Genomic DNA, 25,826 nt, shown 5'->3' on the forward strand with positions numbered 1-25,826 from the left:
TTGTAGCAATGCCATTAACTCATCTTTTAGAGAGTTGCCCATGCCAATAGGTCTAGAGAACAATGCTAATATTCTCCTTTCAGAATTTCTGATTACTCCCCCAATACCTGACAGTCCCGGATTTCCAAAAGAACTTCCATCAAAATTCAGTTTAATTCTGTTACCATCTGGAGGTTACCATTCCATCCTTACTCTCTCTTTCACTCTTGAAGATTGTGCTACTTCTGTCCAAGATCTTATAATGTCTATGACTGAGAAATCTTGAAAGATATGCAAAGATCTTACCCAATGAGCTACTTTAACATTAATTGTTTCGATTACCTTCAAGCAAGCACAAGGATTGACTCTCCTCCTAGTATATGTTGACGATATTTTTATCACAGGCGATGATGTGGAAGGCATTAATAACTTGCAACTCATCGAAAATGAAAGATCTTGGGCCGGTCACCTATTTTCTAGGCCTTAGAATTCAGCAGTGTCCTCAAGGATATTTTGTTAACCAACAAAAATATGCCTCTGATTTAGTTGCAATGGCTAACGTAACTGATTCTAAACAACTTGATACACCTCTAGAGCTCAATCGGAAGCTAAGTAAGGATGAGGGTGAGCTCCTTCCTGATGCTACATTATATCAACAACTTGTAGGTAGTCTTATCTACCTCACTATGACTAGACCGGATATTTCCTATGTTGTCCAACTAGTTAGCCAATTTGTTTTTGCTCCATGCCAGCCCCACTTTTCAGCAATTTTCCAGATCATTCATTATGTCAAGGGAACAATGTCTCATGGTTAACTCCGAGCTTATGCCAATGTTGATTGGGCAGGCTGCCCTGACACTCGTCATTCTACTATTGGCTGGTGTATCTTCCTTGGGGATTCTTTGATTTCTTGGAAATGCAAGAAACAACAAAAGGTTTCCAAGTCATCTACTAAAGCGGAGTATAGAGCAATGTCTTCTGTATGTAGTGAAATAATTTGGCTCAAGGCTCTACTTTGTGATATGGACATTGATCATTCATCTTCCATCCCTCTATTTGCTGATAACATGAGTGCTATCAAGATTGCATACAACCCTGTTTTTCATGAGCACACTAAACACATTAAGGTGGATTGTCATCTCATTCGTGACCTTCTACTTGTGGGTCACATCTCTCTCCCACGTCTCCATGGGCTTGTAGCTTGCATATCTCTTCACCAAAGCTATGACTAAAGTCCGACATAATTTTCTTATGGACAAATTGATGCTTGTTCCCCAACATCAGTTTGAGGGGAAGTGAAGAGAAGATGGAGGGTAATTTTGCACTTTTACTCTCTTTGTTGTATATTATTATGTGTGTATATTAATATATTGCCTTGTCTCTTTATTTCTTTTGTAAGGACAATCTTGTCCATTCACCTTTTAATATAAATTCATATTTTCTGGGTTGGTTCAATCATATTGATGAACCCTAACAGATCTAAAGTTTCTTTGCTCTCTCTTGTTGGCTTCTTTTTCTCATAGATTAACACATCTAATACCTATTAAATTAAAAGAGTAAATAAAAAAATAAAAAAAGAGGGAGTATTAGTCATATCAATACACATTGAAACCCACTTTAAGGTATTGGGTGTATTTGATATTCCTTGGAATTGTCTAGTTCTCCAGAAAGTTACACTATTATGGATGATTCCATAGATAAAGAAAAGAACGAAGAAAAGAGAGATCAAATATTAGATTTCCTTATATAATTAAAATGTTTAAGGCATAAATAGACCCAAATACACGTGTACTTTTGAAAATCTCACATGTGGTAGCTACCTAAGTGTTCAACTCCTATCAATGCATCATGAAGTTGAGATTGAGATTGATACAACTTGAGACTAATAGTGAGAGGGAAATTACTGTAATATCAAGGAAGTTATAACTAATTGTAGTTATTGGATTTTTGTTTTTGAATAACACTTAAATCCATGTTCTTTTCAATGGCATGCATCTCATGTGCTGGATGAATTTCTCCACTTTAGAATTCAATGTGACCTCATTTGTAACCTTGGTTCAATAATTCATAACAAGGGAAAATTGAAGAGGATGTGGCCCATAAAATTAGAGCAGGATGGGAAAAATGGAGGGGGTGCATCTAGAGTCTCATGTGATAGAAAAATAACATTTGCGCTGAAAGGGATGTTCTATAAAACAGTTAGAAAGCCAGTAATTTTGTATGGAGCAAACTGTTGGGAAGTCAAGAAGCAGCATGCCCACAAAATGAATGTGGTAGAAATGTGAATGCTGAGATGGATGAGTGGAAAAACTAGAAAGGACAGGGTCAGAATGAAGTCATTCAATGGAACCTAGGAGTTGTTCCTCCAATAGGTGATAAAATGATTGAAAGGAGACTACAATAGTTTGGTCATGCGCATAGTAAGAACTTATACAAAACACGTAAAAGGAAATAATCTATCTATTACAAATTGAAGGGACTCAAAGAGCTAGGGATAAACTGAAAAGGACATTGGTTGAAGTAGACTAGTAAGAAATGATTTAAGCACTCATAATCATGGTTTAAAATGTCCCTAATTTCCAAAATATTTCCATGACATATTTCCATTTCCATGAGTAGTGACACGAAGTTTTATCGGAATCGACATTTCTCCAATGAACACTACCAGCACTATGTGGAGTACAACAAATAGTTTCCACAACATATTTCCATTTCCACTTCCATGGGTAGCGACATGAAATTTTATTGGAATCAACATAAGTTGGAATCAACATATTGTACCAACTTATGTTATAATACTAAGTAACAATTTTATTGTCCCCCTAACTTACATGATTACCACTTTGAGCTATCTCAATATTCATTTCAAACATGAAGTTGAATATTAGTTTTTTGTTTGTGTAATAGATTATTTGGTTTATCTATTACAACCATTTACATTTTCTATGAATTAAAATTTTGCTTTAACTCATTTTATCATGAAGCTTTGAATCTTTAAAGTTTACAGGGCAACTTTAGAACGTATTCTTTTGTCTATAACCTTAGTTTCTTAGCTTTGTTTAATGATTTGCAACAAAATAATAATTTAAAAATGTGTGCAAATATCTTTCTATATTATGCATATTTTAAAATATTTCCACCATGTCTATAATTTTTACAATATTTCCATACGATATTTCCGACATGTTTCTTATTTTAAATCTTGCTCATAATTTAGCAATTGATATGGCACTTAACTAAGCCTTCTCAAATAATCGATTTATATGATTTACCATACAAAACACTATTCTAGAGGAGTTTGGGGAACCAAAAAGTAATGGCATGAAGGTTATTAAAGTAGTACAAATCTTTTTAGCCTACCTAAAGATTATGGTATAGGCAAGCGCAAGAAAGGACACTGTCAAATGTGGCTCTTCCCAACGTCTAAGCTTTTGAAAATTGCTGGCAACAACCGCCAATGGAAGCATAAGTTCCTAATTAATGCCAAACAATCAAAATGTTGGACCAATAAATCACATAGAGAAAGAGAAAAATCAATTATACTAACTATCCTAAAAGTAGCCAAGCATATCAAAAAATATTTTAATTCACTGCATAGACTGCAAGCCCATTATATTGACTACAAGAAAACAAAGTCTCAATGATCAAGGCACACATGGAATTCTGACAACATTTCCTACTTGGTGATTGTAGTGATTGTGTTTCATAAGAACTATAGGGTTTAATAATGTCTAATTCCTTTACATTTTTCCTACACAATACTTTTCTATACTTGTAAATGGAGCTTCAAATGGCTATTTCATAGCTACGGTCACAAGGTTATAAATCAACTATCAGATAGAAAAAACTTGTTTACACTTATTTGAGATATTCAATTTTTTTTCTTTTTTACTTAAGTTTGTTGGTCAGCTTAAAACTTATTAATCAGAAAAGAGAAGGCTGAAGAGAGAAGAGAGGAGAGGAGCAAAAGAGAAGAAAAGAAGTTTGAGAGCAAAAAGATTAAATTAAGCTAGCAGCACCAACCACTGCAGTTAAATTAGGGTGACCATAAAATAAGTAGAAATTACAACAGTACCCCTGCAATATTGATATTTAACATAAAACAACCTTTTAACACTCCCCCTCAAGTTGGGACATAGATGCTAATCATGCCCAACTTGTCACATAAATCATTGTGCCGCAAGTGATGTAAGCCCTTTGTGAATATGTCTGCAAGTTGCTATTCAGAACTGATGTAGGACATACACACTTCCCCTTTGACAAATTTTTCCTTGATAATGTGCTTGTCTACTTCAATGTCCTTGGTTCTATCATGTAGAACTGGGCTGGCAGCCTTGTTATCACAATACAAACTCGTAGGTTCATCAACAATAAATCCCAGCTCACTCAACAAATTCTTTAACCACATAATCTCAGCTACTCCATGAGACATTGCCCTATATTTAGCTTCAGCACTAGACCTCACTACCACATTTTATTTTTTGCTCCTCCATGTGCATAGGTTCCCTCCCCACAAAGGTGTAGTAGCCACTAGTAAATTTCCTATCATCTAGTGATCCTGTCTAGTTTGCATCTCTATACACTTCAACCTTCAAATGCCCATGCTTTTGAAACTGTAGGGATGAGAGATTCATCATATGGATGACCAAACCCTGTAGGAAGGTTGGGCGAAACTTCAAAAATTTCTCTCTCTCCCATGTGGGAATCGCATTCCCTATTTTAGAAAACTGCATTTTCAAGGATCAATCTTGAACCTAAACTAGACCAGATCTGAAACCAAAAGGGAGTGGAGGAATATACCTGATACGAAGTAGTAATAACCTCCAATGAAGGTGTTCACGCAAAAGGAAAAATCCAAAGACTGCTTCCACCGAATATGACACGGTGCAGGATGAAGCAGAATCAGCAGGATGGTTCTTCAGCAAGAACCGAATTCTTCAACAAGAATCTGATGGAGGGCTAGTGAGCACGACTTCAGATTACCTTTTCTGCCAAAAGGTAATATCAAGAACTCTTCTTGATCGCTCCCACAGGTGGAGATCGAACTGGTATGGCGGCAAGAGCAGGAGAGAAGGAGACAATGCAATCAAACTGTGTTGTCTCTCTCTAGAATTCAGTAGTCAGTCAGATGATTCCTATTTTTTTTTTTCTGAGGGTTCGCCCTACTCTCCTATTTATAGCCTTAAAGAGAGGTTCTCCTAATCCCATTAGGAGTTTCCTAATCCAAATCTTGTATTTGGATTTGTATCTTATCTGCAGATAAAGATCAGCCCTCCTAATCTAATTAGAAGTTTCCTGATCCAAATCTTTATTTGGATCTGGACTCTTTGAGTGGATAGGAATAATCCCTTATCCTATCTACTGATCTAAATCCTAGAAGCACCCTTTTTTATTTAATATCATTAAGCCAGTTCGAATTGGGCTTTAGGCCCATTAAGTCCATCTGCTCACTTACCCTCCAAACTACTGCCCAGTTGGATGTCCTTGTACGGCGTGGGACCCAAACATTGATCTACACATCAGCCAGATGGGTTCAGCCCAGCCGCTGTTACAAGGCCAGACGAATTCATTGTAGGAGACAGTGAACCCCTGAGTCCTTCACCATGGACTCTTAATGGGCCCAACATTTACACTAAATAGTCCTTGAGTTAAGCCACCTTATAAAAACCCAAGGACTGTGGGCAGATACAAGATTAGCCCATCAGGTATTACCCTCAATGGTCTTACACTTACCTCTTAGCCCATAATGATCAAACACTGCCTGACAAGAGAGGACATCTCCCTCGGCTGCAAGGTACAGTGCTGTACTCTCTACTCACATGGATCCGGGGAATTAAAACCTTTTGCAAACATTTTGAAACCATAATATATATATATATATGTATATCTCTATATAAATATATTTTGCAAAACAAATTTCAACGGCTGAAATCGACTACCGGCAGTTTTGGTTTCCATCAGAGAGAGTGCATCCCCGATCATTCACTTTGTCCGACAAAGGGGCTGATCTTGTCACTATGATCACCCACTTAGATGAATTCTCGGACTGTCCCAACATACCCAGGTTTTGACCCCCTCTAAGGATCTCACTGATTGGCATATCAAAGACAACCCAATCTGACACCTAGTGCAGTATCATAATCAAGTCTAGGGGTCAGGTGTAATATTCCAGTTTCACCCATCTATCTCCAAGGTCCAGGGCAATACTGGAATTCTGGTCCGGTTCAGGGTTTCAAGAAAACCTACACTGCATGTACCTCAGGTCTCACCCTGGCAGCTGAGATAGGCCAGATCTATCCAACGGCTGTGAAGATTCTAAACTAACATGAGTCTCATACATGTCCAGTTTAAGGGTATTACACAGAAACACACCATAATAACATGAATCAAATATGTACTTTATTCATTTACATTAAATGTCATAATGTACATCATTCTGATTGGAGCTAAGGGCTTACAAAGTCTAACAGAAACAGCATACCAAGACCTAGAAATTTCTTAAGCTTCAAGGTGGGTTATCTTAGGGGCATGCATGAATTGACTAAGGACATCCACAGCATAAACAAGCCTTTGAAACTGCTTTACATCATTGACAAACTCACCCTAGCAATCACCTAATTTGTGATTAGGATCAATAGGGGAATTAGCTGGTTTCACTCCCAATTTTCCTGCATTGTATAACAGATCTAGGACATATTTTCTCTAGGAAATGAAGATTTCCTTTTGTAAGCAGGCAACATCAATTCCAAGAAAGTATCTTAAAGGACCCGAATCTTTCACCTCAAATTGAGAAGAAAGAAACTTTTTCAACTTTTGAATTTCATCTTTCCAATCACCAGTGATAATTATATCATCAACATATATTATCAAGGCTACAATTTTACCTTCCCCTCTCTTCACAGTGTATGGTCAAATTAGCACTACTTATAGCCTTTCTACTGCACAACTACATGAAATCTGTTGAACCAGGCCCTTGGTGATTGTTTTAGGCTATATAAGGACGTCTTCCACCTGCACACTTTCTATTCATTGCCTTAAGCCCGAAAACCAAGAGGTTGCACCATGTACACTTCTTCAAGATCACCATTTAGGAATGCATTCTTGATTTCTAACCGATGAAGGTCCCAATCAAGGTTAGTGGCTAAAGAGAAAAGTCTCTACATAATCTACTCCATACACTTGGGTAAACCCTTTTGCCACCAATCGAGCATTATACCATTCCATTGTGCCATTTGCCCTATGTTTTACCGTGAAAACCCACTTACATCCAACTAGTTCCTTCCCTTCAGGAAGATCTACTAATTCCCCCGTAGGGGTGAGCAAAAAAAACTGAACCAACCGAGAAAACCAACCAAAATCGAACCGAAAAGTCAGTTAACCGAACCGGTTGGTTCGGTTTCGGTTCGGTTTCGATTAACCATTTAAAAAAACCGACGGTTAACCAAACCAACCGATATATATACAATAATATATATTTATATAATATTATATATATTATATTATATTTTTTATTTATTTTTGAAAATCGAATAAACAATTTCGACAGTTTAAGAGGCTTTCAGACTTTCTCTTTTTGAAAGTTTCAATTTGAAAATTGAAAGTTTGGCAGTTTGCCTCTGCTAGAATGCCAGACTGCCTCTGCCAAAGTGCCAGACTGGAGACTGCTAGTCTCAAAAATCGAAAATTTTAAAGCTTTTCTTCTTTTGTCTCTTCGAAAAATTTCAAGCATTTATTTTCTTGTCTCTTTTGTCTCTTTTACAATGTAGACCAGATCTTTACCTTTAGTTAGAAGCATTGAACGATCTCTTGCAATGAAGAATAATGCTACCTTTAGAAGCATTGAACAATCTCTTGCACTAATACCCTCTTCAGAACTTCCCCTGCACCAGCTCCACGAGCGCTACCTTTAGAAGCATTGAACGATCTCACCCGTGAATCATCACTGTTACATGAATCATCACATCTACTTGACTGAAACGCCACTTGCTTTATGGCGGCGACCGCCGAAAACGCTGACTGGCTTTTTCCTAGGTGCTTACGAACCACTCACAAGCCCACCGATATATTCACTTGTTTATAAAGCAGGGGCTTAGCATTATTACTCGTGGGTGTCTGGGTCTCCTCTACTTCTCCCTCTGTGATTGTTGTTTGCCGTCGTGGGAGACGACACCGGTGTTTCCAGCTTCATTTTCGTCGCCGCCGATGACGATGCTGCCTTTCTCGAGCCCAAGCTTAGATGCCCAGAAAACCTAATCTTCTCTCGCACTCTCAGTCTCAGTTCTATTCATATTCACTCTCTCCAGACGATCTTCTCTCGCACTCGATGCTGCATTTCTCGCACTCAGTCTCAGTTCTGTTCATATTCACTCTCTCCAGACGATCGGCAAGGAAGGTTTTTCCCCCTTTTTTTTAACATTGAGGGCAAAAAAAAAAACCGAAAAACCAAACCGCATTTAACCGATCCATCGATTAACCAGTTGCGTCGGTTCGGTTTCGGTTTGGTTAAATTAAAAAACCGAACAATTCGGTTCGGTCCAGAAAATTACCCTACGGTTCAGTTAACCGAACCGTGAGAACCCCTATTCCTATGTACCATTTTCATGTAACACATTGATTTCTTCTTTCATTGCATTTGTCCATTCAGGCACTAAGGGAGCTTTTGTCACATTCTTGGGAATAGGAACACCATCAATGGAAGAAAGAAAGACATGAAAAGAAGGTGAAATGTTTTCATAAGAAACAAAGTGGGAAATGGGATTGCTTAGTTGTGCAAGACCTAACTCCCTTCCTTTGAGCAATAGGGAGGTCTAGGTCATCAGCAACAAAAGTATCAATAGTAATAGGATCAGATACATCAATGGAAACAAGGGTACCTGGTCGGGTAGGACCCACCCCAGCGGAATCCGATGGCATTGGTGGTACAACTTTTAGACCCACAGCTCTTTAACTTGACTGGCCATTGTGGCGATGAAAGAAAACATGAGGCGAGGATCAGGAAGAGAGGGGAGCAGAATACCATCTTTCTTTGGAAGGAGCCTAATAGGTTGCCTCTTGTTCTACTTCATTAAACACCTCTCGGGCCTACTTTTCACCACCCACAAAAACTACACCCAACCTATTTTGCCATAAAAAGGTCATTTTCCGCACTTTTCTCCCTACTCAACTCTGTTGCTTCCAATTCCAAAACTGTTTCCCTAACAGTTGAGAGATCCCCTTGCCTCTCCTCCATGTCAAAAGCAACAGAACTATTCTCCCATAAACCCTAGGAGATCTCCAAACTTGAACCAAAACACACCTTTTCTCGTCCACCCTTTCCTTTACTCCCGTTAAACTTGTTAACCCTCTTACACCATGTGAAGGCAAGAACAAACTTCTTACCAACCCTTTTCCGCTTGAGCTTAAGCTTTCATATCTTCCTTGAACATTCCAAAACCTTCAAATTTCTCTTCAGAAGATTCTAGGCCTGAACATTCTTGTGGCCCACAATTTCTTTTAGCCTTTGCCAAATAATTGAAACAGGCACCAAAGCTTGAGATTTCTCAGTGGACCAACACCCAACAATGGATTGAAATTGGATGGGCCCAAGGGCTTGTTGCAATGACAGCAAATGGCTCAGGCTTGAAGAAGCATTAAACACTAGATAGCAAAACAATCAGGGGCTTAATAATGGGCCCATGGAGAAACACTGAACTCAAATGCCTAGGGATAGACCCAAACCCTAACCTGTTAGAAGAACACCCGTTGGACTCATCTCTACCTCCTGATCCCAGATAAGGGAGATTCAGAATTTGAATTTTGAATCCCAAGAACAGAATCCAAAGTAGCTCAATCACTCTGTGAGACATCAATAGGAATGACCAAGGAAAACGATTGATCAGCATGTTCAACATCTTTGTTAGCTGGCACTTCCCTCTCTTGCTGAGAATTGGAAATGCCATTGCTTCTCCTGAAAACTGAGCAACACCCTACATTGAGAGAACAAAATTGACTCAACTCTCCACGAGCTAAATTAGAAACCTCTTTTCTTCTCCAAGAAACTATCTTCAACTTCTTCACTTGCTTAGTAGTCCTAACTCCAAACAAACCCCCATTCAGTCATGCAAACAATTTTGAAATCTTGATGATTGTTCAAGGAGTTTTCTGGTTGTTGAATCTTCTAACAACATTAGGCTTATTATTCAAATCCTTTTGTCTTTTGACCATCATTACTTCTTTCCAGTTCCAACACCACATTTATCTCAAAAAACCAATCCAATGCGACCACTCCTTGAATAGACATCAATATCTTTGGAGCCCAAACTAAAACTCCTTTATCCTACAAAGGCATTGGATGTCTTTCTTCTAAAACTTTGAACATTTTCCTAGCAAAATCCTCCCCTCCAAAAATATGAAACCCCAAGGATTTGCTTACTTTCACTTGTCTCCACCAGATTTTCTAGATTAATTGTTCCTTCAACTTCATGAGTCTATCAATTATTACTTCCTCATTAGCAGAGTCCTCTCTTTCATTATCCATCTCCTCGACTGGACCTCTTTTTGTAAATGTGTTGTTCTATAACTTCAATATCTTTTATAGGTTTTTGGCTCCAACTTCTTCCTTCCATCTTCTCCAAGGTCCAAGCTTCTGTCTTCCCTTACAATCTCATCTTGGAACTCCATAACATTGTCCTTCTCGTTAATCATCAGATTACCATTTCCACCCCCTCAATCTTTGAATGCACCCCTTTCTCTGCAGTCAATATTTGGTCATTAAATTCTTCTGGTTTTGAGACTCTTGCACTATCTCTCCATCTCCAATTGGAATGTTCCCTACCCTTCCATTCTTTTCTAATGCTATGATTGCATTATTTCAATCATAACCAAATTTGACCAAAGGTAATGGAAGCTTGACCTAAACTTAGACAAGGTAATCTTCTTTTCCATTTCCATGGAGGTGGAAGTGCTTGAGTAGAATTATTTCACTAAGTTTAAATGGTTAACTCTATTCTTACCTTTTGCTTCCTCATTAATTGTATGCCTTCATCAGTTCTACATGGTGACACTTTGTTCTCTATTGACACTTTGTTCTACATGGTTGTGTATGTTTTGTTCATTGTTTGGGTAAATTGGATAAGTTGGATTCCCGTGTTCTTAAATGTGTATTTTTGGGTTATTCTAGGACCCAGAAGGGATACAAGTGTTATTGTCCTACTCTTCGCTACTCTTTTGTGGTTGCAAATGTGTCATTAAAGGTAATGGAAGTTTGACCTAGAATGTTCGCTACTTTTCCTTGGCTGAGTTGTCTTCTACTAGTGACTTGTCTCCTCTATTTCCTCTCCTAGTAGTGGAGGTGTCATTACTAGCTCCTACTGTTGAGGAGCCCACATGACCACCAGTTCATAGAATGTACATTCATGGTCCTCGTGGAGTAATATTTCAGCGTACTTTGGCTTCTCTTCTGCCATCATTGGCTCCACCACTAATGGGTTCTTTAGATGTAGATCTTCTTATTGTTCTTTGTAAAGTAAATGTGCTTTCACTAAATACCCTATTTCTTGCTATGTTTCCTTTGCTCATTTATCTCCTTCATATCAAGATTTTGCGTCTTTGCTTTCATTTGTGACTGTTCCCAAGTCGGTTCATAATTCTCTTCTCTCACCAGAACGGGAGAAGGCAATGAATGATGAACTCCATGCTCTTCAGCCTAATTACACTTGGAACCTTACTTCTCTTCCCCCTAGGAAGAAAGCAGTTGGTTGTTGATGGGTTTATATCGTAAAACACCGAGTAGATGGTAGTGTAGAGAGGTACAAGGCACGTTTGGTGGCAAAAGGGTATACGCAAACTTATGCAGTTCTATACCAATCCCTTTTCACCCGTACCTAAGATGGATTCAGTTCGTGTAATTAGGCATTTAGCTGCTCATTTTGATTGATCGTTGTTCTAGTTAGATGTGAAAAATGCTTTCCTCCATGGTGCCATCAAAGAGGAAGTGTATTGGAGCAACCTCTTGGGTATTGCTCAGGGGGAGGAGGCAAAGGTACAGGTGGTTATTAGGGGAATTTATTTATCTCACAATTACAAGACCCCAAATATATCTTTCAGTGTTGGATTGTTGAGCCAGATTATGCAGAACCCAAGGTAGACCCATTGGGAAGGTATCATTAGAGTGCTACGTTATTTAAAGGGTGCTCCAGGTCAAGGGGTTTTGTATAAGAAAGGAGAACTCTCTTTAGAGGGACATACAAATGCTGATTGGGCAGGATCAATCACAGATAAAGGGTCTACAACTAGTTACTGCATGTTCTTGGCAAGGAATGTGATTACTTGGAAGAGTAAGAAGCAGAGTATGGTGGCTAGGAGTAGTGCAGAGTACAGAGTCATGACCCATACCACTTATGAGTTGATGTGAATAAAGCAGCCATTACAGGAGATAGGAGTGGCTATTTCAACTCCCATTCAGTTGTTTTGTGATAATCAAGTAGCAATTCACATTTCCTCTAATCCAGTGTTTCACAAGAGAACCAAACATATAGAAGTGGATTGTCACTTTATAAGGGAGAAAGTTGATGGTGGATTAAGTCAGGCATAGATGAAATACATTTGTAACAAGTTGGAACTTTATGATAATTAGCTCCAACTTCAAGGAGACTGTTAAGTTATAAATGCTGGTTGGCGTCTTTTCGTCTTTTTCCATTTATTTTCCTTTGTTCTTTATTTTCTTTTTCTTTTCAAGGGTAATCTTGTAATTTCAGTTTTATTATAATAAAGGAAAAGTGGAGCGGTAGTTAGAGATGAGTTTTGTTCAATCTCAACCTTCTTCAAGCCCTCGTTCTTCAATCTGGCTGTTGCTAAGATTTTTTAGCATCTTATTTAATTTATTCTATTCTGATCACTGAGGTAAATAAGTTGTTTGATCTGGATACTTTTGTGTGACACTGTGACCTAGGAGAAGAGGCAGAGTCATGTGGATATGCACAAGGACAGTAATGATATGGGCTATTTGGAAAGAAGGAACAGCAGAATTTTCATTGAGAAGGAAAGAAGCAACACAGTGATGAAGAAGCGTGTAATGACTAGAGCGGTATGCTGGATGTTTTTTGTGTCTTTTGATGCTACATGGAAGAATTAGGGTGGAGTAACAAAGAGTTCTTCAAAATGGAAACTGATACCCTCTTGTTAGTTATCTCCTAATGAAGATTTCATCAAACTGAATTTTGATGGAAGCAAAAAGGGCAATCTGGGTCCTTTTGGAGTACGGGGTGTTTTTTGAAATAATGAAGGTCATGTTGTTGCTTTGTTTTTGGGACCAGTGGCAGTGCGTATGGGGGACTTCACCAGGGCTGAAATTCTTTCAGTTGTTCAAGGGGTGCATACAGTAAAAAATCAGAATATGGACAAGTTGATTGTTGAGGGCACTCCAAAATAATAGTGAGATGGCTAACGAAGTCGCATTCTGTAATTTGGGTTTATAGGGACGAAATAAGTTTAAATGGTTAACCGGCATCATGCCTTTGAGGATACAATTGTTTAGAAGATCAGCTAATGGGATGGCTGATACTTTAGCCAAGCCAGGATCAAAATTTCATCATGTATCGGCCCGTATCGGCCGATACGTATCGTATTGGAGCCTTCCCGATACACCCCCACAGGGGGTGTTTCGGGTCGGTGAGTGGTTCAGAGGGTAGACCAGCCTTAAACCGGCCCCTATGAACCAGTTTCGAAAAAAAATAAAAATAAATAAATAAAAAACAATACCGATACAAGGGTTAAACTAGGAATCATTTGTACTGGACTCAATTGTAATCTGGTATTAATGATTTAATTATATGAGGTAGCATCTCACACCTCTCTTTCGCTACTTGTAAAAGGTGAGGTGAGAGCCAAGAAGAATAAAAAAAAGTAATCATCAATATTCTTCATGATATCCTTGTGGGAATTAGCATCCACATTAGCCATCACTATCTTTGATATAAAATTTTTCTTTTTCCTCTCGTTTTCTAGTAGGTGGAAGTATATCGGGTTATCATCCCCTCCTTCATCCATTTAATCTCCGATTTTTACCACCAACGAATCTCTTACTTCATGAGTATTTCTTTGAAATCAATATTCAACTTTTGTCTCGTTTCTGTCTTCAACTTTTCAAAGAGATTGATGCTTTAAGCTGGTCCAATAGTTCAATTGGTTCAATATATTCATCTTGTGCAATCTAATTAAACCAAAAACCTCCTTGTTCCACACCTTTAACTTTGATGTACTTCTACCAAAATCTATAACCTGACCAACCTAACTCATAAAATCCTCCCAATCATTATTTAACACTGTCCAAAAAAGGAAGGTTAGTATAGTTGCATGTTCTCAAATCTACCTCCCCTAAATCTCTCTATGCCAATAGTATTGAACAATAATTTGAGGTCAATCTAGACAATGTTAAGAGTGTTGTCCCCTGATAATAATCTTTCCAATCCAAAGGAAAACCTATCTAATTTATAGCACATAGGTTTCTCTTAAAAATTGGCTCAAAGAAATTCATGAGGGTAGCTTAGTATATCTGACCACATTAAGATCTCATTCCAAGACTCACAGGCCCCTACTGATGTACAAATTCCTCACTTCTTTCCCTAGATGACGTTGTCCCATAAACATTTGCTAATACCAAATAAAAGTTGTCTTCCTTACACTTCAACTTCAAGGGCACTATTTTTTGTCCTATTAGTTCCTCAAGAAATTCATAACAACCCATATTCCATGCTGTAAATATTCCACCAAATGTCCACATGGGGGAGAATAAGCCCAACTAAACCCTTCACCTCCCAAAAGGCAAAAACTTATGATTTAACAAGCAGTAACATCTTGTAGTGTAAACATTCCACCAAATGTCCACATGTTGGAAATGAAATTTATACTAGAAGGAAGTGGCCAACATAATTGACACACATTATCAGGGTATTGCCCAACACCTGTCATCTTAGACATAAATTAAATAGGAAGACTCAATAAGGCCTTGGTTCTGGTTATTTTCTATAACCAACCAGTAACAATTCAGTGTCAATAAACTAAATGGGAAGACTCAATTCAGTGTCAATAAGCAACCTAAATATTATGACCTAAAAAGGATAGATTGAAAGAACTTACATTTTAAAACTCATCATTTGGCTAAAGGTAATCTATGTTTCAAAAGTTGATCACTTCTTCCATGCTTTTTAATATAATTACCCTTAAACTATTGATAAAAATTATCATCTTAGTTAACCTTAATCTGATAATGTAAGAGAAGTTGCGTATATGTGCTTCATTGGTTTATAATAACCGTCTAAGAAGGACCAATTATGCATAGTAAGAGAACACTAAGGTGAGAGAAACTCCTAGTAATTAATCAATAACAAGCCAATAGAAAATCCCATTATAGAAAAACTAAAAACATGAATAGATTGAAAACTTTACATATTAATATCTTATCATTGAACACAGAATTTAACTACATGAATTATGACAACTATTGACAATTCAATAGGACGAATTAATTAACTTTTTTATGGGTGATGAAATTATCATCCAATATCATATTTTAAAGTCAAATAAGAGCCAGAAATCAAAAAGAAACAACGAGAGAAAGATAAGCACCTTGAAAAGGTCAATGTTGCTAGGGATCCCTTTGAGTGTTGCGGCATCTATTGTTGCTTGTGTTTTCTCAATTACCTTACTTTTCTCTTTGCAAATTACTGCTGCCCTTTCTACAAGACATGAATCAGACACAACAAGATTTTTACTCAAAATCAGGCCTTGTCTTACTGAAGAGTTTTTCCAGAAAGTAACTGATGCATTAGTTGCCCAAGATTGAGATCTCATCCACTTCCGCAAGAACACACTTCCATCTATGTCAAAGACATGAATATTGCTTCCAGAAACTTCATCTGAAGGTCTTTTTCCTTGAGCAGTTACATAGTCTGCCTCTGCAAATTTTGTAACCAATGGCCCACCCCAAAAGTTTACAGCTAAAGCCTGGTAAACCACATCACCATAAGGTGCATTTCTCAAGTATGCAAATTGAACAAGCTTAGCAGGATCCTCTGATAACTTCCGAATAAACTGAAGGGCCTGCAGTCTGGCAATACTGTTAATAGCACTAGTTGTAGCTCTTGTATTCCCTTTCTGAGCGCCATATACATGACATGTTGATTGATCATCATCCCCTGCTCCATATTCACTTATAAATTCATACAAAGAAATAATTTCACTTATAAAAGCATGCCATACATCTCGTCTCATCTCACCACCAAAGTCAACAAACTCCAGCACCCAGGTTTCAGATCTGTTGAGAAGATAAATGTTAGAGCACATGATAATCTAAGATAACACAGATGAGAAAACAATTCAAGTGAAACACAAACAGGGACCATTGGACATGGGGACAACCAGGTCCACAATCTTACTTCAGTGGCAGTGACCAGCTGAAGATCAAGTCAAGCTGAATTTTGATGGTTGTAGTTTAGGTAACTCTTTCCCATCAGTTATTGGGCGAGCCTTCAGAGATGGTAATGACACTCCCAGTCATTTACTCAGGACCTATTAGGAATGGAGACTTACAAGGGTTAAGCTGTTAGTTGTTTTCATAATTGAAGAATGTCTCCATCAGTGTAGGGAAAGGAACCTTGGTGTTATTTTTTATCATGTGCTTAGAGAAGCAAACTATGCTGCAGATTGGATTGATAATGGGGATCACTCTTCCACCAGCAGAAGTTCTTCTCATTTGCAAAATTAGTTTTTTTTTTCTTTTATTTGTTTTTCTGATTCCTGGGGCAAAGCTACCCCCTGTGTTGTGTAGCTCATCCTCATTTCTTATAAAAATAAAATAAAATAAAAACTGATTAAGAGGTAGAAGAGATGAATGGGGTGGCATAGACATGTCATCATCATCTAGCCTTATCCCAACTATACAGGACCAGCTACATGAATACTGTTTCACTATTCTGTTCTGTTCAGTGCCATATCCTTAGTTAATTATGGGAACTTAAAACATTTCTTATTACTTCCACCAAAGTCCTTTTCAGTCTGCCCTTATCTCTTCTAACCCTTCTCTCATTTTATCACCTGTTAGAGCTACTCATGGCTTCCTTCATATGACTTCATTCTTAACCCTGTTCTTTCTAGTTTTACCACTCACCCATCTAAGCATTTGCATTTCTGTCACACTTATCTTTGAGGACATGCTGTTTCTTAACTGTCCAACATTCTGCCCCATACAACATGGCTGGACTTACAACTGTTTAATAGAACATTCCATTTAGTTGAATGGCAGTATAGATACATAATGAGGGAAACCAGAAGCTTGGTAAGGAAATGGCAACTAACTTTTCTTGGGTTCAAATAGCTGCTAACTACTTGGTGAAAGGGCTGGTCAAGCAAGGAGTCAATGGGGGTCAGTTGCAAGGACAAGTAATGTGGACATTTAAAAAGGATAGAAAGTTAGGAGGCAGATTCTAACCTAAATTAAGGTATGCCTGGTATGCAGATTTGTAAATAACTTTTTCAACTATTCTTACTAACAAGATTAACATTTTCTGATTAAAATAAAAATTCTGTGAGTGAGGAGTCATAGACAAAACCTTCAATATAAAACATATATTCTTGCAGAAATATTGCAATACTCAAAATCTTTTTATGGAGAAAAAATCATAAAAGAAAAGATTAAGTATAAGGAAGGTGACCAGTAATCACCCAAGAGAGAAAAAGAAAAAAAAAGACCTCCAATCCCACTGAAGCAACATCATATCACGACCCAACCAAGCAGGATGCAGACACCAAGTTGCGAACCAAAGAAAATAATACTAACAGACAACCATAAAATACACTACATCCCACAATCAATCTTTACAACAATAAAACTCAAGCAAAACCAACCTACTAAACAGAAACAAAAACATGAAAAGACCCCAAACAAATGCCTCCCATCCAACATCCTGAAAGGAACAAAACAAACAGCAAATCTCTCCACTTCTTTTGGACTTTGCTGTATTCCATCAAATTACTATTCGGTCCAATTCGAAATAGGACTCCTTTTAATCTAGCAAAGACATTTTACACCACAAGTTGATGCTTTTTTTTGACTTTTGATTCTTCTGACTCCTTCTGAAGCTCCAACAAATCCTCAGTCTCCTCAATAATCCTTTCCAATTCCAAAACCATGTTATTATCAAAAAGTTGATCTGCTTCCAAAGCTTCACCTTTTTCGTTGTTGACTCTTGCAATTCCAGCAGATTTCTTTCCATCACTAATGTCTTCAGGCCTTGAAACATTTTCTTCATGGCCAGCATCACTATCCCTTAGAGGTAGTAGGTATTTATCTTCCAGTTCTTTACATTACTTCCATTGTCTTACTGCCATTTTCTGTTAATGGTCTGGTACAATATTTCTTTTTCTATGACAGACTTTGGAACAAATTACACTCGTCAGGACTTTTTCACCTCCTCCTACATTATTAACTCCATTTCCTTATGCCTCTAAATTTTAATCAGTGTATTTTCTAGAATTCTCCCTTCTCAATTTCAGCTTCCTCCAAGCTTCCACTCTGATTCTATCTTCCTTCTGCAAGATATTCTACTTCCCCTCTTGTACTTTCCAAATCCATTACTGATTCTTGCCTATTAATATTGTCATCCTCTTTGTTCTGCCCACTGTTGTTCTCTTCTACATGTCCCAAGAAGGCTCTCATTTTTTTTTCATTAGATTGTTCCACCTCTTGACTTGCTAGGTTCACTGAGAAATTCAGACTTGCCTCTGCTTCATTTCACAATTATTCCAAAGTTCTCCAGTTTTATATTATGTGTTCCAGAAGTTCCTACTCCTTTCCAAGATCTTTCATCGCTGATCTTCACTTTCCTTCTCCAATGAAGTCTTCAATTAGCTCATTCACTCCCCTACCTTGTCATCTTTCCTTGAACTTTTGAGAAAATCCTTCTGTTCAATGCTGGTTTAACTACCTCCACTTTCTCCTTCATCAGGCCTTTGGTCTTCTTTATATGTGTATCAAGTGATGAAGTTCATTTAGTGAAAGTTAAATTATAACACTTTCTATTATTCAATATTGTTAAACTTAAAGAATTATAAAAGAAAATATTATTTTATGAATTAACTAAAAATCGTATTAATAACAAATTAATTACTTAATAAAAATAATAAAATAATAATAATACATTAATATTACTGATTTCAAAATCAATACACACATAATAAGAATATATTATCATTTAATAATAATATTATACTTATAATTATTACTGAATTCATAATTATTAATCTATTAATAATACTGATTATTATTAAAAAAATGTTAATAGAAAAATTTAATTACTTAAAATTATTTACTGAAATTACCCATTTTAATTCGGATAGATAATTAATTAGTAATTTTAATTTCTTAAAATTATTATTTACTGAATAATTTTAAATACTCTTTGATCAACTACCTTATTTTTGAATAATATTTTTTTTATGTTCAATAATATCTTTTGCAAAAATCCAAATAATTTTTTATTTGCAATGCTAACCATTTTATTTTTCTCTTATTCAGTTTTTCAAAAGATAAAAAATAAATTAATGTTATTTACCTATTTTTATCAAATTATGCATTTATCAAGTTATTGTCATTGATGATGACGATGATGATGAGTCAACCTTTTGAAAGAGAGGAGTACTAATAATAATTAACGACTTCTAATTAATTAATTTCAGCTATTAATTACTAATAATACTAACTCACTGATAATAATTAATTACTTATAATAATTTCTTATAATAATTACAGCTAATACTTAATTACTGATATTAAATAATTACTGATAATATTTCTCATTACTAATTCCAAATGATAATTAATAACAATTTTCATAATGGTAATTAATAATTCGAAAATAATCATTTTATATTTATATTAACTCGTATTAATTATTTTGAAAATAAATATTTAATGTTAATTATTTATATTAGAATTATTATCAGAAATTATAATTCACACATTTCTATGAAATAATTAATTATATTATTATTATCAATAATTATAATTAATACTTATATTACTTAATATAATTATAAATTTATATTATTATCAATAATTATAATTAATTATTACTAATAATAATGATTCCTGATAAAATTTAATTACCGATTATAATTACTTATTGATAATTAATTCCTTAATTATAACAATGATAATTATTACTTCGGAATGTTAATTAATTAATGATAATTGATGAAGGGAAATTTGGCCCGACCTCGCAATCGCCCGACACGTGGCAAAGGCAAGCAACTCGGGACAGTAGAGCGCCCGAAGCGAACATCGGAAGCAAGTCCAAGCTCACTACCGAGCCCGAACTCCAGACCGCTCTACTGAGCCCGAGCTCCCTACCGAGAGTCCGAGCTCCCTACTAGGAGCCCGAGCTCCCTATTAAGAGCGAGCTCCCTGTTAAGGGTCCGAGCTCCCTAAATAAGAACCCGAGCTCCCTACTGGGAGCCCGAGCTCCCTACTGAGTCCGAGCTCCCTATTAAGAGCAAGCTCCCTACTGGGAGTCCAAGCTCCCTATTAAGAGCGAGCTCCCTACTGAGAACCCGAGCTCCCTGCAAGGAGCACGAACTATACTGGGCCCCAAGCCTCACAAAGCTGACCCGAGCTGGCCCATGGCAGCTCGGAACACTCCAAACCGAACTCAAGACACCTCGCTTGCCACTCCAACACTTCGCTTCCGAAACACCAGGCTGACCAAACGTACCCGACACCAAGGACGTCCGTATCCAAGGGCGACGCACCTGACTGATTTGGGATCTGACGCCTGACAGCCGCACTTCAAACGGCTTCCTGCTACCGCCACCTGCAACCGTCGTCACTAGCCGCAGAGACGGCTCCGACAAGAGGAGCAGTGGCGGTTCTATCTGGCCAGAGGAAATGACATCCGAACTGGCAGGGGTTCAGAAGTAATCATGCCCGATCTGACGGAAGCCTGGAAGTGAGTGCGCGAGGTGGTTATAAAAGGCTCCTACCCCCCAGGAACGAGGTATGCTAACTTTTGCGCTATCTGGTCTATCTTGCCTTTGAAAGACTCTAACTTGAGCTTCGGAGCCCTTACGCCGGGTTCTTCCCGGAGCTTCTCTTCTCCTTCCGTTTCAGGTCCCTGCCACTCAGTTCAGAGGCAAGATCGTTGACAGCTAAGATCGGCCGGATTGTGCATCATCAATAATTAATAAGTATTTTAATAATGTTAATTATTAATCAGTATCAAATCATTTTATATTTATATTAATTCATATTAATTATTTTATATAATTGGTGCTACTTATTTACATTATTATTATTATAAGTAATTATAATTTAATACTATTATTATTCTCCAATAAATATTTCATTTGATTAAAGTTAAATTATAAACTTTCAATTATCCATCATTGTTAAACTAAAAGAAATATAAAAGCAATTATTATTTCAGGAATTAACTAAAAATCATAATTATAACAAATTAATTATTTCATAATAATAATAATAATTTAATATTACTGATTTCAAAACAATACACACATAATAAGAATATATTATTAGTAAATAATAGTAATAATAGTATACTTATTATTATTATTGATTTCATAATTATTAATATATTATTAATCTATATTAACTCAATAAAGACATGGAAAAAAAATATTCAAATTGCTACTAAAAGAATGAACTAGAAATCTATGAGTATTCTAATTGACTTGAATTTGACACATCAACATGTCCAAAATTATAATTTCAACCTACATTTCCTATTTCTATCTCCCAATTCCCATAATTCAAACATACCATTCCTAGAGATAAATTCCAGCCATTCTACGTGCACTGTGGGGAGCTTAGACTTAAAATCCGTAACCATGATGGACCAAAAGAAGTGTTGCCACCTAACTTGGAGGTGACTTCCATACTTAGGATGGTCCCATTATTCTCCTTTCTTTCATGTTTCCTCTATTGGATGGGCTTTGGAATCCTGATTAAATTGTCATTTGATTGTAGTCATACATGATGATTTGATTGTAGTCATATATTTTCCATCTCTTACTTCAGAGGATGGATGCATCTGCAAATGTTGTTTGGCATGGATTGTTTTACTTAGCAGCTGTTTGAATGAGTTTCTTCCTTCTTTGCCTCTTTGAATGGATATCATTTAAATGCTTTTTATCCATTCATATGTCCCTAAATATTAAGCAGTATTGGTGATATTGTTGTAAACATCCATCTAATTTTATTATTTTATAAATAGATTAATGATTTCAAAGTTATTGATACTTTTTTGGGGGTGGGTTGCTCAATAGGACATTGATTTTTTATTGTTAAATAGTAAATTTCAAATTAAATGATATTGTAGTTGTCCCTTAATTAATATGGGATCATTGTCTAGATAAAACATGGTACGTCTCTTAAATCAAATAAATAAACTACCCTAGATGTCTATTATAAATAATTAAAAAATGAAATAATTCAAATTAAATTAAACAATTATTTGCTGAAAATTACTGAATTAAGTAAATAATGACAATCAATTATTTATAGAAATAATTAATAACAATAATAATAATATCAAGTAATTAATTAAGTAAATAATAAAAAACGAAATAACAATCATCAATTATCATTAATGTTTATTCAAAGCATGCCCCATAATAATTACCGAATACAGTAATTAAACCTTAAATAAGAATCAATATTTATTAACAGTCATTAAAATTGTTAAGCCAAATCCTTAATGTTTTTTCTTAAATGCAAAAATGAATTAACAAGTCTATTATATAATAATTATAGTCAGTTGGAAAAAATATTTTAAGTAAATATTTAAATAATTACAAATTTAGTTAATATTATTACTATATAACAAAAAATTTAAATTAAATACTAAAATAAATTAATAATAATAATAATGGTTAAATTAAAGTAATAAACGGTTCAAGTTGAATTTAATGACCCATATAATTTTACGGGTTTGACATACAAGGGTCAATTTATGTGGACCCATAGACTGTATGAATGTCTTAAAAAATGGCAGTTTATAAATAGTAATAAAAATGGTAATAAAAATCATTAATGTTTATATATATATATAATTAACTTCACCGTACTTAGTACAGGGTCATTCACTAGTTAGTATATAAACACACTAAATGATTATTTTAGTTTAATAATGCCTATTTTATAATTATAATCTCAAAAAAAAAGAATGAACAAAAAAGTATTTTATAGTAGGAAGTAAAAAACTGCTTGGCAACTAGGTAAGGCGAGGCTCAAAGGGCGCCTTGACAACTATAGTTTTGGCTCCCAGCCCCATAGTTTGTAAATCAACTTTATTTGGCCCATATATATTAGCTTTTAACATTGGCCCACCTACAGATCGATCCAAGGTTCAATGTATCGATACAATATGCCTGATATGGATACGATATTGGGCATATTGCATCGTATCATTGGTTGTCCGACACACCTATTTAAAAGTGTTTTCAGGAAACCAATTCTTCTATTGATTAAAGAATATAAAAATATGTATAAAAATTAAATTTTGAAAAAACAAATTAAAACAATAAAATGTGTGGGGTAAAAAGTATCGATACACCCCTACCAATACATTTGGGTGTATCAATACTTTAAACCATGGATCCATCTTTTGAAATCATGTTTCCATTATTATCTCTTATAATATTAACAATTCCAGATGGTCTCTACTCCCTCCCTTTGCCCAACTCTTCCATGTGCATCTGAGAAACCCTAAAATGTTCATGACCTTTTTTTCCATTTTGTTACAGCTTTTTCTGGCCTATAAATCTCAAAAGTTGGGTTGCTACCAGGTATTGCAATTTGAAGCTCAAATACCTTTGCCATGTAAACTAAATCCCAGATTGCAGGGATGGATTTGAGGCCCTCTGTTTCAATGAGGATCCACACAAATTGTATCTACTCTCATAATCTATTATGAAAGTCAAATTATTTGAATTTACCACACGCATTACCAATTGCCCTGAATGCCTGTATACTCCAAGCATGCAATGGGACTCCATAGACATCGATCCAAACATATTTGCTCTTCTCAGCAAGCTTCCCTAACAACAGCATCCATTTTTTGAATCTTACCTCAGGATTTCTTATGACTCCTATGTTCTCTCTTTCCATCACTCTCACCAAATCCCTCTTCCTCCTCAAACCAAAAAGGAACAAAGAAGCACCTAACCTCCTTACTCTAGAAAAGTCAAATCTGCGCAACTCCCTTATAGCCCAACTTTCAACATCGACAATGTCTGCATATGAGTTCAACGAATCTTCCAACCAGACATCAATTGAGAAACTCCAGCTTTTCCTCTACCAAACCTTCCCCCCTCACCACAGCTCCCTTCATCATCGTTCCGATCATGTTGTTCCAATGTGGTCTTCAGCATCTCTAAAGATATACATTAGATGATCAGTTTGATGTGTCCCCTATCAAGAGTGCTCCATAGTGCATCTATTCCATGTCTCCAAGATTTTGCAATACTCAAAATCTTAAACCCTTCTTTCAATATCTACATATTTTCATGGGGCCTTTTGGCCTTTATTTAGTTTCTTATTCTTCTCTTTATGTAGACAGGGATAAAATTGTAATTTTACACCATTTAAATCTTAATGCATCCAGGGGTCTACATACTCAATGTCTCAGCAAAAGTATGTGCTAGACTTACTAGATGAAACAGGAGACAGTTAAAATTCCCATTGATCCTAATTTGAAGATGACCGACACCCAAGGGGAGTCATTAGATGACCTTGGGAGGTATAGGTGGTGTGTTGGGAAATTAACCTATCATACTATTACTTGTTCCACAAGTTACTATACCTTATGTGGGAACCTCATCACTTCGAAAAGTAAGAAACAGGGTGTGGTAGCTAGAAGCAGAGCTGAAGCAAAATGCAGAACAATGGCACATATAGCTTGTGAATTAATTTAGTTGAAACATCTCCTGTAGGAGATAGGCATGTCAGCAAGCAAACCTATTACGTTGTTTTGTGATAACCAAGCTGCCACTCATTGCTTCTAATCCAATCTTTCATTAGACAACCAAGCATATAGATGTTGGCTGTCACTTCGTGAGGGAGAAAGTGAGAATTGGTGACATTGTTATGCCATATGTGAAGTCTGAAGACCAACTAGCTGATCCATTCACCAAGAATTTGACTCGAGCTAGGATAGATTATATTTGTAACAAGCTGTAGTTTTATGATATATATGCTCCAGATTGAGGGGAAGGGTCGACAAGTTATAAACTAAGAATACAAGTCAATTTATACCAACAATAAGAAAGAGTAAAAATGTGGAGCTTATGCACTTGGATCGATATGTTTTCGAAAGATGCTTTCAAATTAAATGAACTGAAAGATGTCATGCTGGACATGCTATGCCATGATATGGTTGGTATAGAGACAACAAAACACAAATTCACAGAAGCTTACTCACTCGGGACCAGATGAAATAGAGACTGCAGAGTCAAAAAGCCCAGATCCCAAAGGTCCAACTTTTGCTTTCTCTACCCGCGAACCATGTCTTGTAAGATCCAATCTAATAGCCTCTTTCTGACTCTTCAGGCCAACTGCCTGTTATAAGAACCCAAGTGCTTTAGAGAGAAGTTCATTTAAACCATGCAGTGCAAGAAGGTAACCTCACCCCAACTAAAACTGAAGGTTTTCATTTATTCAGCAGAAGAATGTTTAAAATGAATTGTATCACAGCTGTATAATATGCAGATCATAACAACTATTGTATTATTTTTATCAGCAACTGTTAAAGCATGGTTAGCCAGATTAAATATTTGAGCTATAGAAGAATTGCCTATAG

The 25,826-nt window shown here is 36.3% G+C and overlaps 1 protein-coding gene across 5 annotated transcripts in view; it reads right to left on the bottom strand.

The window, feature by feature from the left end:
* The window catches only part of LOC104609683 (uncharacterized), a 70,856-nt gene that overhangs the window by 13,943 nt on the left and 31,087 nt on the right, over positions 1-25,826 (bottom strand). For 4 of the 5 annotated variants that reach the window (XR_016081146.1, XM_010276054.3, XM_088896269.1 and 1 more), the window contains 3 exons: positions 25,449-25,585; positions 15,583-16,270; positions 3,340-3,452 (listed from right to left, as the gene is read on the bottom strand). Coding sequence is in view for 3 of the 5 variants with exons in the window: in XM_010276054.3 (XP_010274356.1) it covers positions 3,340-3,452; positions 15,583-16,270; positions 25,449-25,585 (938 nt within the window). In the remaining 2 variants the exon portion in view is untranslated. The remainder of the gene's footprint in view (positions 1-3,339; positions 3,453-15,582; positions 16,271-25,448; positions 25,586-25,826) is intronic. The other variant, XR_016081147.1, reaches the window with a different exon arrangement.

Source organism: Nelumbo nucifera, chromosome 1 (genome assembly GCF_055504915.1).
Source record: "Nelumbo nucifera cultivar China Antique chromosome 1, China Antique-T2T, whole genome shotgun sequence".
Classification (NCBI taxonomy): Eukaryota; Viridiplantae; Streptophyta; class Magnoliopsida; order Proteales; family Nelumbonaceae; genus Nelumbo; species Nelumbo nucifera.